The sequence below is a fragment of the Dama dama genome, chromosome 4, assembly GCF_033118175.1.
Source record: "Dama dama isolate Ldn47 chromosome 4, ASM3311817v1, whole genome shotgun sequence".
NCBI classification, from domain to species: domain Eukaryota; kingdom Metazoa; phylum Chordata; class Mammalia; order Artiodactyla; family Cervidae; genus Dama; species Dama dama.
The window spans coordinates 47,993,695-48,007,487 of NC_083684.1; the positions used below are offsets into that span (position 1 = coordinate 47,993,695).

The 13,793-nt window shown below is 47.1% G+C and overlaps 1 protein-coding gene across 5 annotated transcripts in view; it reads right to left on the bottom strand.

Annotated features, from left to right (window-relative positions):
* ANKRD27 (ankyrin repeat domain 27) overlaps positions 1 to 13,793 on the bottom strand; it is a 63,583-nt gene that overhangs the window by 33,700 nt on the left and 16,090 nt on the right. For 4 of the 5 annotated variants that reach the window (XM_061138934.1, XM_061138935.1, XM_061138936.1 and 1 more), the window contains exons 3-12: positions 10,613 to 10,723; positions 8,543 to 8,699; positions 7,677 to 7,831; positions 7,131 to 7,190; positions 6,180 to 6,233; positions 6,012 to 6,077; positions 5,846 to 5,922; positions 4,910 to 5,031; positions 3,767 to 3,845; positions 2,980 to 3,109 (exon numbers count right to left, since the gene is read on the bottom strand). In XM_061138934.1, coding sequence (XP_060994917.1) covers positions 2,980 to 3,109; positions 3,767 to 3,845; positions 4,910 to 5,031; positions 5,846 to 5,922; positions 6,012 to 6,077; positions 6,180 to 6,233; positions 7,131 to 7,190; positions 7,677 to 7,831; positions 8,543 to 8,699; positions 10,613 to 10,723 — 1,011 coding nt within the window. Of the gene's footprint in view, positions 1 to 2,979; positions 3,110 to 3,766; positions 3,846 to 4,909; positions 5,032 to 5,845; positions 5,923 to 6,011; positions 6,078 to 6,179; positions 6,234 to 7,130; positions 7,191 to 7,676; positions 7,832 to 8,542; positions 8,700 to 10,612; positions 10,724 to 13,793 lie in introns of those variants that run through there. The other variant, XM_061138937.1, reaches the window with a different exon arrangement.

Consider the following 13,793-nt stretch of genomic DNA (forward strand, 5'->3'; position numbering starts at 1 on the left):
CAGAGAAGGGTGGATATACTATTTGGGTTCTGCCCCGTTTTTTTCTGTCCACAAAGGTAAAAGTCACCCCAGTAATGGTTATTTTCCAAAAGTTCAAGCCTTCGCCAATGAACATACTTAAAGAATATTTATAGTCATCTCAACTAGGATTATGTCTTGGGGAGAAAATTTCCGTGAAACTACGTTAAAGTATATAAAGAGTCAATAGGAAAACATTATTCGATTTAGAAACACTTAATACTTTTCAGAAACCTCACCTGCTGTTTAGATATACACTTGGGCTCTTTCCCCAGGAAATACCACCACCAAGCAGCTATGACCTTGCACACTTCCAGATGGAACTGCACCGAGGCAGAGGCAACGCCACAGACAAAATCCCAATGCTGACATCACACACAACAAGTAACCTGCTCTCTCCATACAGGTCAAGGCAGGCAGCTCTCAGGTCTCATGCCCTCAGGACCCAAGGGTCGGGCTCCATGGCTGGCCATGAGGATGATGCAACCTTGTCCCAAGTCTGGGGGTGTCGACCAGCCTTCACCGGGAAGGCAGGACCAGCTGGTCTGACAGCCCAGACAAGAGGGGCATACTGGGCTGTGTACCCACCGTGCCCATCCAAGCTAACAGCCAGCCTTGGGGCGATCCACACAGAATACACCAGAGGATCAGGAAACGGGGACATCCAGATGAGGAGTGTTGCAAGAGCAAGGAAGTGCATCAATGATCACTTCACACATTGAAAAGGCACTTTCAAATATCCCACTTAAGGACCTCCCTGCTGGTCCAGTGGCTAAGACCCAGAGCAATGAAGACTAAAGATCCGGCATGCCACAACTAAGACCCAGCTAAATAAGTAAGTATTTTTTTAAAAAATATCTCATTTGATCCTCACAACCACCCTGTAGGGGTGAAATATACAACATGCTCCCCAGGGTAGACAGAAGAATGGACAGAGACTCAGAGAGACAGACTTGCCCAAGGGCTAGACTCCAACATACACCAGCACGGGAGGTCCCCCCTCACATACTCCCCGATCCCACTTGGAACATTTTCTGAAGGCAAAGCAGGTGTGAGAAGCTGAGTGATGGTGTCTGGTCAACCATCTCTTTATTCTCTGGCCAAAGGCCTCCAAGGGCTGGCCATCCTGCCTACACATCACAGAAAGCAAGACAGCAGGATGGCCGCGGAAGAGGAAGGGGGCAGCAAGGGGACAGGAGCACCTTCAAGAGGTAGGTGCCTCCCTCCAGGTGACAAGGCCCCATCGAGGAGCACGAGGTGAGGCCTCTGCAGGGCAGTGGGTCCAGGAGAGGAGAGCAATCAGAGGGAAAGGACCAGAAGGGCAGGGCCGTGATGGAAAACCTCCCCAAGGCAGGCACCATGGGAACAACATGCATTCCTGGAACCTCACAGAAGACAATTCAACCTAAGACATCTTACTGCCCAGCTCTGGAAGTGAGCGGCATTTCTGACTCTGTGGACACGTGTGTATGCAGAGGCTCCCATGTACACCACATGTACATTCTGAATGTTAATGGTTTCCCCCGAATTAGAAGCAACTTTTCTTGAGAGTCGCACAAGACCCATCTGAGATGAGATGCATGCATGCTAAGTCGCTTCAGTTATGTCCAACTCTTGCACAGCCTCTAATTTTACCTGCGTGGGTGTGCATATATTCATGCATGCATGCTCAGTCGTGTCCGACTCTTTGAGACCCTATGAACTGTAGCCCACCAGACTCCTCTGCACATGGGATTTCCCAGGCAAGAACACTGGAATGGGTTACCATTTTCTCCTCCAGGGGATATTCCTGACCTAGGAATCGAACCTGTGTCTCCTGCATTGGCAGGGGGAATTCTTTACCACTGAGCCACCTGGCAAGCTCCTGTGTATGTGTATGGGTGATCAAATCAAACCCAGACAAGAGCAGAACTTAATTCTTCAGCAAGCACCAGGATTCTGTCAGGCTATGTGCCATCAGAAACTCAAATTTTGGTTAAAAATATAATTGTGTAAGCACAGAAAAAGACATCTACCAAAATGTTAGTAAAAGTCATTGGCAGCTAGTGTGTTTATAGGAGGCTTTTGTTGTCTTCACTGCAACTTTTTATATATCAAATATTATTTATAAACAAATATTAGCCTTCTGATCAGAAGAAAAAAAAGAAAACTATCCTTTCTGGAGAAAAAAACAGTATGCAATGTTATCTACAATATCATTTCAATTACCTAAGATATACATGGCAAGGAAAAAGACTGGAAAATACATAAACATGTTAACAATGAATGAATTCATGGAACTGCTTGTACCTGAGTGTCCCCATTTGAACAGCCCTATGTTCTTTTTCAGATGTTTCAACTTGTCATTACTTTGGGGAGCTTCCAACATCAGGGGAAAATTAAGATTGAGTGTGAATGTTCAATCCTTGGGGTTCTGGGTTTTTAATACAGAAATCTCTTCATTCGATTGATTTCAACTTTGCAATTTCTGTGAGTACTGTCACGTTTTGGTGGTTGGTATAATGCGAAATAAATCAGCAGTGCAATCTTGGTTTAAGCCTCTCACATTTCTCATGAGAATATAATTGCCTCTGCCAGTCTAAGTTCATCAACCAACCAAGGAAATTACAATAGGGCCGCTGAGTCCTTAAAACTGCAGATGTTACTAATCTCATCTCTTGCCCAGCATGATCAGGGTACCCCAATTCACCACTTCTGGTGTCCCCTTCTGCCCGTTTGCATTCGAGGATGACCAGGATTAATGAAGCAGGAGATCAATGAAGTGAGAGCCAAGGACAACCTGCCAACTTTCACAACCTACTGGCTGCTTTGTGTTCAGTCTGCCAGGCAGTTTTTAAATGGCTGAGGCCCCGTTCTCTTGGGAGAGCATCTCTGGTCCTCCTCCTCCACACCACCCTGAGAACCCCACCACACACACCATGGCAGCCACAGAGAAAGGGCGGGACAGGATGGAGCTCTTACTGGCTTAACAGAGAGGCTTCCCTGCCGAATGTATTCGATTGCAGCCTCGATTGAGGTCAGGCAGTATCCCAGTTCATCTTTGGCTGAGCTGCTAAATCTGAAGTTTTTGATGTAACTCAAGTTTGCCATCCTAATAAAAGGAAGAAAACAGTTTAATTGCTATATACCCCCATTAACACTTCGGTAGAAATGATGCTATTGGCTTGGTCACAAAGTCGGTCAGCTCTGGGGAGCTAAGGCGGCTTCCCCTGGGATCTTTATTTAGATGGAGTGCAATTAGGGAAATAATTGGGACTTCCCTCGTGGTCCAGTGGCTAAGAGCCTCTGCTCCCAATGCGGGTAGCCAAGGTTCCATTGCTGGTCAGGGAACTAACCTAGATCCCACATGCCACAACTAAGACCTGCTACAGCCAAATAAATAAATATTTTTTTTAAAAAAAGGCAAAAGAAGTAAAGCCACTTGCTACTTTCCTGCAATGAGCTAATTTGTAGGAAGCTGATTTTTTCTATGGTGAATTTGGGTTTCTGTGAGAAAAGGATGGGCTTTGGGGCCGCACAGAACTGCAGCTCACTTGCCTCTCAGCCGCTGACCAGCCACATGTTCCAGAGAGAAACGTAAGATCTCTGGGCCTCAGTTTCCCCACCTGCAGGTGGATGACAGACACCCTTCGCAGGGCAGGTACCTGGCTCATAGGCGGTACTCCGCTTCCTAGAGTGACACTAAAACCACCCCAGTGCAGTGCTGCCATTTTGAAAAAAGTTATTTTAACAAAAAAAAATATATTACCAGTTAGGGATCTCTGTTTTCACAAGCAAATACAACAGGACTGACAGCAGATCGTCAGCACACATGGTCTCCAGATTAACTGCAAGCAGGAAACACACATTCAGGGCCATCCTGGGACACAAATGGACTGACAGGCATTATCAACTCCCCCCCACTGTCCAACCCACAAAACCACAATCCAGGAAGATGGCACATCGGGGAGAAATTCAATCGCACAATTTCCTTTCTAGTGTCCTGAATAGATGTCAGACTCCAGGAGGAAATGAATGCCTCGTGTCCTGAGAACATGTGCAGAAAGCAGCAAGCTCCAAGCAGACCACCCCTTGCTACCCGTCCCACCCTCACCACCCCAATCCCAGGACAGGGAAAGAGCCCAGGGAAGTCAGTGATGGTGGATATGGCTCAAAGGTGTGCCAGGATCACTGCCAGAAGCCTCTTTCCTCCCGAGATCATTTCCATTTTATACACTGCAGAGTCCAGGGCTGATGGGCAATTTCTCATTGAAATTTTGTTTAAGTGATTCAGTCACACACTTAAAATTCCAAACGATACAAAAGAGCTGACCATGCATTGCTCTCCCATCCGTGCCACCCAGACTTCTTCCTCAGAAGCCACTTCTGTTGCTTCCCGCGTATCATTCCAAGAAAGGCTATGATCACCCCACTGTGTGTATATATATATGGATATAGAGCCACTCCCTTTGTGCAGTGCTCCTGGAAGTATACCTCCCACACTCCTGTTCATTTTATTTAATACACTTTGAAGAGCATCCGTACTGGCCCACAAAGATCTGCCTTCTCATTAATTTTTTCTTAGCTTATTTTGTTTTTACTTTTAATAACGGAAAATTTTTAATATATACAAAATTAGAACAACCTAACAGTTGAACTCCCCTGTACCCATCACGAGCTTGGCATTTTTTTGAGGCCACTGCTTCTCCACCAACATTTTCTTACCTAAAGATGCCTAACCTACCCCCCTGCCCCCTACCCCCCTTACTAGGCACCCACTCTGCAGAATAGGCTCCGGGGTGCTCACACACACTACTACACATCAGCCCATCTCTATGGCCCTTTAGGATGGCACTGCTCCTCAACAGACATTTGCATCTGGACCTTGGCAGCCACCGCCCTGAGCACACACCTCTCTGGCTGGGAGACTGGGTGATCAGCTGCACCACCTTCCTCAAACAAGCCAGCTTCTGCTGCGGGGACGTGCACCTGTTCAGCTGAGCCAGCTCCCTCTTCGCTCGAGGTATGTTGAAGCTGCAAAGTGATTTGGGAAGTGACCATGTAAGACCACGGTGTGAGGGCCCTTCTTGGTAATCACAAACCTCAGATTTACATCTCTCATGGCAAATCATAAGTAATGGCAAACAGAAATAGACACGCAGAAGCAATCTGAGTCAGCGCCAAAACCCAGCAGCTTTCAAGGTCTCGAGCAGGCTGCCAGGTGATGTTGCTGCACCAAAAAATTAGGGGGGAGAAAAATCAACAATCTTTAGCTTCAGAGTGAAATAGGCCAAAGGGGGAAAAAAATTAGACAAAGATATTAGACATTTTTGTATCCTGATGAAACAACTCAAAAGGAGGTACTCCAGAGAATATTTTGGCAGTCCAGGGCATGGGACTCCACGCTTCCACTGCAGGGTGGGGTGAGGATACAATCCCTGATCAGGGAACTGGGATCCTGCAAGCCTCAAGCTGCAGCCAAAAAAAAAAACAAAATCAAAAGGAGGTGCCCCTAAGGCAGGGGGCCCTCAGACCAGCAGGTGATGAGAGATGTCAGTGTGCAAGGCCCACCTGGGTGACCTGCATGCCCAGCCAGAGACCAGCTGTGCATGACGCCACCTCCTCCGGCTCCCACCCACCGGCACGCTGGCAACTGGGTGCAGGAATGTGCTGGCTCTGAAACACTCATCTGCCAACTTTAAGCCTTTATCTTTGGTCACAAATAACCGCCCTGCTCCGCAGTCTGAACCATGTCAACCAGTGCCAACACTGCTACTGAGGCTCCCGCTTCCAGGGGACACAGTGGCCCAGCCCCCGAGGACGCCAATGCTGCAGTATAAACCCTTACCTGAACTCAGGTTTCACACCGATATCCTTCTGCTGAAGATCTTGAAGGCTCCTCGTGATTTTGTTAAAGGCAGCATCCTAACAAGAGATTTTAATGAAGCTTCAAATGTATGAAAAGGCTTGGAAAACAGGGCTTCCATCCTGCATGGTGATGACGGAGAACCTACCTCTGCTGCCTCCATGGTCCCCACGTACTTGAAGATCAGGTCATAAATATCATGCTGGACGTACATCTGTGAAGTCAACAGGTTCAAGATGTGTGTGTGTGGGAAAGGAGGCAGCAAAGGAGGCCCCGGCACTGGACCGCCTCTCCCCTCACTTCCCGGGCCCCTTACCTCTACCGCCTGCTTCATCAGGTTCATCTGGGCCTCCTGCTTGGCGAGCACTTTCTGGAGGACAAGGAGAGGACAGTTACAGAGCGTGGACTGGCCTGGGCCAAACCACAAGTCTCTGTTTGGTTTTTGGTTTTGTTTTCTTAATTGAAGTATAGTTGATTTACAGTATTGTGTTAATTTCTGCTGGACAGCAAAGTGATTCAGTTATACATATACATACATATATATATATATATATATATATATATATATATATATATATGCACTTTCTTTTTTCTATATTCTTTTCCATTATGAAAAGATCTTCTTTTTCTATATTCTTTTTCTTTTCTATAGTCTTTTCCATTATATACCCATTCTTTTCCACGATATTCTTTTTCATTATGGTTCATCAAAGGGTTTTTTTTTTTTAAATATGTATTTATTTATTTGGCTGCACAGGGTCTTAGTTGAGGCACATGGGATCTTTAACTGTGGCATGCAAGCTCTTAGTTGCAGCATCTGGGATCTAGTTTCCTGATCAGGGATCAAACCCAGGCCCCCTGCATTGGGAGCATAGATTCTTAGCCACTGGACCACCAGGGAAATCCCTGTCATAGGATATGGAATGTAGTTCTTTGTGCTATACAGTAGGACTTTGTTGTTTTCCTTTCTATATGTAGTACCTTACAACTGCTAACCCCAACCTCCCCCTCCATCCCTCTCCCAACCTCCCCCTCCATCTCCTCCCCAACCGCCCCCTCCATCTCCGCCCCAACCTCCCCCTCCATCTCCACCCCAACCCTCTCCTCCCTGGCAACCACAGGTCTGTTCTCTGTGTCTGTGAGTCTGTTTCTGTTTCGTAGGTAAGTTTATTCGTATCCTGTTTCAGATTCCACATATAAGTGACATCGTATGGTATCTGTCTTTCTCTTTCTGGCAAGTCTCTCTTTTGCAGGCCATGCTGCTTACCAGGTGGGAGTCCCTCAGGAGCTGCTGGAGGCATCTGGTGTAGAGAGCATTCACGGAGTCCTGCGGAACACAGATCAGAGAGAGGCCACCCTCGGAATCAGAGGCCACAACACAACCCAGGACGGAGCCAAGAGAATATCTCATAAAACGGATTTCCTGTGCAAAAATCTCTAAGTCCTAATGCAAGCTTATCAAATTAAGTATGTGATTTTTTTTTCAAATTAAGTATGTGATTTTTTTTTTTTCCAATTTTTTTTCTGGGTGTCTATGCATTAAGAGTAGGAAAAAATATTCCCCTTAGGGTTAACACACATGATAACAATATTCATCATTATACTTCTCTGTGATTTTTCAGGTTTTCTACCATGCTTGTTACTTTTTTCGGTAACAAGAAACATTTAAACAGAATCCAACATTTTGCTGGACATTTCAATGTTCACTTCAGATATGTAAACACTGCCTACAGAGGCGGCAGCAAAGTGGCAGAGTGATCCTGGTGCTCTGAGCCAGGGCACGCCTAAGGAAAAGCAGGACTCAGCTACTGACTATGTGATGACGGAGGCTCTTTCTTTCACACTCTCTGAACGTTCGCTGGAAAGAGGCGATGTTCCTGTCAAATCTCTCTGCGTGTCTTCCCAGAAACTCTCTCACATCCTCGATGGTTTTCAGGGAAAAAGAATCTGAGGATGTCGAAGGCTCCTCTGAAAAAAAGAGACAAGAGGGTCAGGCTGGCTGAAGCCATTGCTGTTTCCTGAAGAAAAGAAGTCCCACAGTCCTTTGCCCTGCTCCACCAGGATCTAGGTCACCCTCTCCCACAGGAGGAGAGGGATAAGCTTATTTCAAGATATCACCCAACAGCGGCCCAGGCAGGGGTCCAGGGAGCCTGGTCCTCTTGAAGCCCTTCCCTGGGACAAAACCTGAACTCTCTGGGATCACAGGCATGGCCTGGGAGGCTCTAGTGATGAAGCCCTGATTCCTGACAATAAGACCTCGGACAGCATTTGGTACACCATTATCTCAGTTTTCCTGGAGCACCAAAGAATTGTTATTTGTTGAAAATAATGAGATCTCAGAGAAGCATGGCAATGGGGCTCTGTGACTAATAATGCCATAAAAGACAGTCCTAAAGCTAAGGCCCAGAGACAAAGCCAGGGCTGCCGTTTTGCACGACTCCAGGGGGTGACTTTCCCACTGAGGTCACGTGTAGCCGCATGTGATGTGGCCTCACCCACGTCACGCTGGCTCAAGATGACTTTCCGATCTACGTTCCAGGGGGAATTACTGTAAGCAGTTATGCAGGTTTCTAGTGGGCTCCTGAATATTTTACGAGATGTTTATAACTGCTGTGTCAGGAGGAAGTTCAACAAGCAGGTTTCTCCCAGTCAGGAGAAAGGGGTTTTCTCCCAGAATACCTGAACTCTCTCTCTTTTCCAAAGGATGGGCTATGCACAGTATGCTGAAACTTTCTTCTTTCTCATTGTAGAAAGTTTCTTCAAAAAGAATGGGCACTGAGAGAAGACAGGCGAAACCAGCTCCTAGTTTAATCCTGTTTCCTTGGATAAAGACATCCTAGAACAAGAGATAGGTCACTGCACCAGCAGCCGCTGTGACCACCGACCCCTCTCAGCCTGGCCACCATCAGGCGCTTCACCCCACCCGCCCACCCGCCTCTTCCCGAGTGTGGTTTTCAGGAGGGCACCAATACTTCGATCTTGCTTTGGGGACTTAAATGTTTTCTTCCCTCCTTGTGCACCCTGTTATGGTGGCTACATGATACCCTGACCAATTTCACATGTCACAACAGAAAAGCGTTAAGCTGTTCCCTAGAGAAGAAGAAAGCCTGTATTCTCTGGAAAAAGAAAAAGAAGGTTCTCCTTGCTGAATAAGAGATCAGAATGACCCCGATGCTGTAACCCAGAGGGGTTGGAGGATGCTCACGGCACTCCTCCTTGGCTCATCACTCTGGCCGTGGCTGGGGTGCCCAGGGAAGACTGTCCACGATGAGCCTGGTGCCTCTGTTCTCCTGGGAGATTTGGGTACCGGGAAGTGAACAGGTAAACTGACGCACAGCTGTGGTGAGCAGAACCCCGCAGGAAAACAGCAGCCTGCTCAGGGGCCATCGGACTGCAGACTCCCCTCTCCCAGGCTGGCATACCATACCCACCTCCGGTCCCACCCCACCTCAGGCACCCACAAGCCCCGGCTACACCAGCGTGGGCCCCCGCTGCTGACTGTGGGTAGGCTGGGGACCACAGCCATTCCTGACCAGGGTTGGAACTTACCCCTCTCAGAAACTATCTGCTTCCACTTAAAAAAAAAACAACAAGAAAAAGCCTACCCCAAAGTTAACATCAACCATGAGACAGACGTCACATACCTCCTGACACCAAGTACTGAGATAAAACACCCTTCAGGGGGCATTCTAACTGAAAACGCTTAACTGTGATCTGACCAAGGCAAACATCAGAGAAACCCACACTGAGGGAGGGTTTACAAAGGAAGACAAAAATGTCAATGTCATTAAAGACACAGACCGGGAACTGTTCTAAAAGAAAGAAACTAAAAAGATAAAAATGGAATATGTTGCATGATCCCAGCCATGATCCTGGATCTTAAAAAAAGATCTTTTTTGCTCTAAAAGGGTATTACAATTAGCACAGTTTATTTAAGGACAGTAAGTTGGAGAAGAGAATTCTGCCAACATGAAATTTTCTGAGTATGACCACTGTGCTGCATTACATAAGAGATATACATGGTTTTGAAGTCAAGGGACAAGGTGTCTGCAACTTACTCTCACTCTTTCTGAAAAAGGTTCAGAAAAAAGTAACAATATGTGAGTGTGTTAACAGATAGAAAGATAGATAGATGGGGGTGGGGAGATGAAACAGATGTGGCCAAAATGCAAACAGCTGACCAGTCTGCAGAGAAAGCTATGTGAATGTTCTCTGTACATTACTGGAACTTTCTATAGGTTAAATCTTCCTATGTCGTTGTTGTTCAGTCATTAAGCAGTGTCCGACTCTGTGACCCCATGAACTGCAGCACGCCAGGCTTCCCTGTCCTTCACTATCTCCTGGAGTTTGCTCAAACTCATGTCCATTGAGTCGGTGATGCCATCTGACCATCTCATTCTACAGGTTTCTTAAAAAATTAGAAATTCATCTCTGATCCCAAGGGCACAAGGATAAACAGCTCGCTCTGACAGGGCCTCTCTGAGGAGGTGTCCCAGTGACTCCCCAGTTCCCTGGCAGAAGCCCCATGGGCTAAAGGAGATGTGACCAACACTACCTCCAATTCCAGGCCACAGCCAGGACCCTGCTCTCCACGGCCAGCTCCTCTTCACTCAAAAGGCAGCAGGGCCTTTGTGGTGTCAAAGCCACCAGGTAACACAGACAAGAAAGGGTGCGCAGCAGGATTCCCTCCCCTCCCCAACTCGCAGACACTGAGTGGTCCTGGGTGACCCATAGGAAATCAAAGAATACCTTTCCATCTAAGGTCTGAAAGTGTTCTTCCACTGGAATCAAAATATAGGACTCAAACTGACAAGTAGACTGAATTCTGGTTGACAGGCTTCCTTTGCAGGGTACTAACACCTGGAAAAAAAAAATTAAAGTGAATACTAAAGAGATGTGTTGTTTACAACTTCAGTGGAACAGGATGTATCTGAAGATGCTCCAGCTGGAATTGCTGTGGGGACCTGCAGACAGACAACCCCTGGGGTTATTAGTCAAAGTGGCAGCAGCTAATCTCTTGTCGCTGTGATGGAAGCCAAGGCCCCCACCCTGGCGAGGGAGTGGGACACGTCTCATCCATCCAGGATCTCAGGGGTGGGGGGAAGGAGGTAGGGGGGGCTTCAGTCCCACCCCGCTGGGCCCCTCCCCAGAGCTACCCCAGGTGCCCGCTTTGTCCTCAGCAGGCTCAGACACAATTCCAAGTGAAGAAAGGTTTGAACGGCACAGAAAAGTGAAACTAAAAGATGACACATAATCCCACCACCTGCATGATAAACATGGCACATTGAAGACAGTTTCCTTCCCATCTTTTCTCTATGCTTTTTTTAAGCCCAATTGTGATCACAGCTTGTTGTACCAGCCACAGAAATAGGGTTTCCTAGCTCAGGCTGCCATCTCCACCAGGGATATTTCGGGCGCCAGGCTCTGTCTTTGGAGCAGGTTCAACCTGAAACGTGAATTTTGGTCCCACCGTGGCCACCATGTTGACCTGATACCAGCCTCTCTGCTCAGCACAGCAAAGGAAGGTGCCCTGGCATCCACATGGATCTGTGCTTGGCCCGGGGACTCACATTTAAGAGGAGGCTCTCAAATGCACCTGGAAGAAGACGACCGACTGGTCGACCAGCTGGGCCCCTGACCAGGGCCCCAACTCCTGAAGCAGCTGTAACAAGGCAAGGGGCTTCTGCACCATCCCCGTTGTACAGACAAGGAAACTGAGGCTCAAGGGAGTTCAGCAACTTGTCCGGGGGTACACAGAGAGTGGCAGAGCCGTGCCTTAAACTCCTACCACCCACACCCATCACTGCCCTGTCCTGAGACCTCCTGGAGGCCAGTGCTGGGAACACAGCCCCGTCCCTGCTGGAGTTCCCTCTGCAAAGACACCATGAAACTCTGGGCCTTTGAGAGCAGCTGTCACCAGGAGCTTCACTAGATAGGTCAGAAAGAGCAGCACGGCCTCTCTCCCCACAGGGGACAGGGACACACCAATTCCTCAGAGCAGGAAAGGGAGGCCCTTGTTGATGAAAGATCACCACTGTGTATGAAGTGACCTTGCCCCTCTGCAAAAAATCAAAACTGAATCAGACCCAGAGCTAGACTTAGCTACCAAGTTCAGGAAATACAGAGACCAGAGGACTTTGGTGAACACCAACAAAGGACTGCAACTGGCAAAAGCCAGAAGGTAGGAAAGTCTACAGGATAAATGAACTGGCAAAAGCCAGAAGGTAGGAAAGTCTACAGGATAAATGAACTGGCAAAAGCCAGAAGGTAGGAAAGTCTACAGGATAAATGACCTGGATACATGAATTTCAAGGAAAGAAGGAAAATGAGGAAAGAAAGGGATATAGCTAAAAAGAAACTTAAGGGACTTCTCTGGTGGTCTAATGGTTAAGAATCTGCCTTGCCGATGCAGGGGACGTGGGTTCAATCCCTGGTCAGGGAACTAAGATCCCACATGCCATGGGCCAACTAAGCCCTCGTGACACAACTAATTAGCTTGCATGCTCTAGAGCCCCTGCTCCGCCCGTGAACTGCACCTAGGGAAAGCGTGTGTACTGCAACAAAATCCCAGTGCAGCTGAAAAAGTAATAATAATTATTAATTGAATTGAATTTTTTAAAATTAAAAACACAATAATAAGGCACTTAAGACTGTGGTGATGGCTTCATAAGCCTATAGGTGTGTCGATATGGATCAACTTTCACACTACATAGGTACAGTTTAACTGCTCTGAAAGTTTAGCTAAATAACATTAGGAGAAAAAAGAATGACTTAAAAGGCATACCCAGTAACAAAGATTTACTGTACAGCCCAAGGAATTATCTTCAAGACCTTGTAATAACCTGTGTTGAAAAAGAACTGAATCACTGCATCACTGCTGTACACCCAAAACTAACACAATATTGTAAATCAACTATAACGAAGAGCTGACTCGTTTGAAAAGACCCTGATGCTGGGAAAGATTGAGGGCAGGAGGAGAAGGGGACGACTGAGGATGAGATGGTTGGATGGCATCACCAACTCAACAGACATGGGTTTGGGTGGACTCCAGGAGTTGGTAATGGACAGGGAGGCCCGGCGTGCTGTGGTTCATGGGGTCACAAAGAGTCAGACACAGCTGAATCACTGAACTGAAATGAACCAAACCATAACTTCAACTGAAAAAAACAAAGGCCTATCAAATCCAGAATAATGTGTGGATCTCCTCTGGATTCTGATTTAAACAAACCAACTGGAAAACAAACAAAGAATTATGAGATGAGGTGGGAGATTTGCATAGTGAACAACACCACCAAAGTCACTGAGGAATTTTTGAGCTATGATAATGGCGTGAGGTTGTGGTTTTTTTTTTAAAGTCCTTATCATTGAAAACTACATTCCTAAAGATTTACAGATGAAATCATATGACTGCTGCTGCTGCTAAGTCGCTTCAGTTGTGTCCGACTCTGTGAGACCCCATAGACGGAAGCCCACCAGGCTCCCCCGTCCCTGGGATTCTCCAGGCAAGAACACTGGAGTGGGTTGCCATTTCCTTCTCCAAGGCATGAAAGTGAAAAGTGAAAGTGAAGTCACTCAGTTGTGTCCGACTTTTAGTGACCCCATGGGCTGCAGCCTACCAGGCTCCTCCGTCCATGGGGTTTTCCAGGCAAGAGTACTGGAGTGGGGTGCCAGTATGACTACCTTATATAATTTTCTGGAATTTGTTTCCAAATGATCCCCTGGCCAAGGGGAGAGGGCAGCGGGGGTCAAAGTGATAAGTGCTGGCGTCTGAGCCCGGCGCTGTGGAAGCTGAGTGATGGGGGCAGGGGCACATGGTATGATTCTTTTCACTTGTTCGTGTTTGAGATTAAACACAATAACTTTTAAAAAAATTTTCAGGTAGCCAACTTTATTCAAGTAAGTATTAAAATTTGAGTTTGGTTTTCCTGTT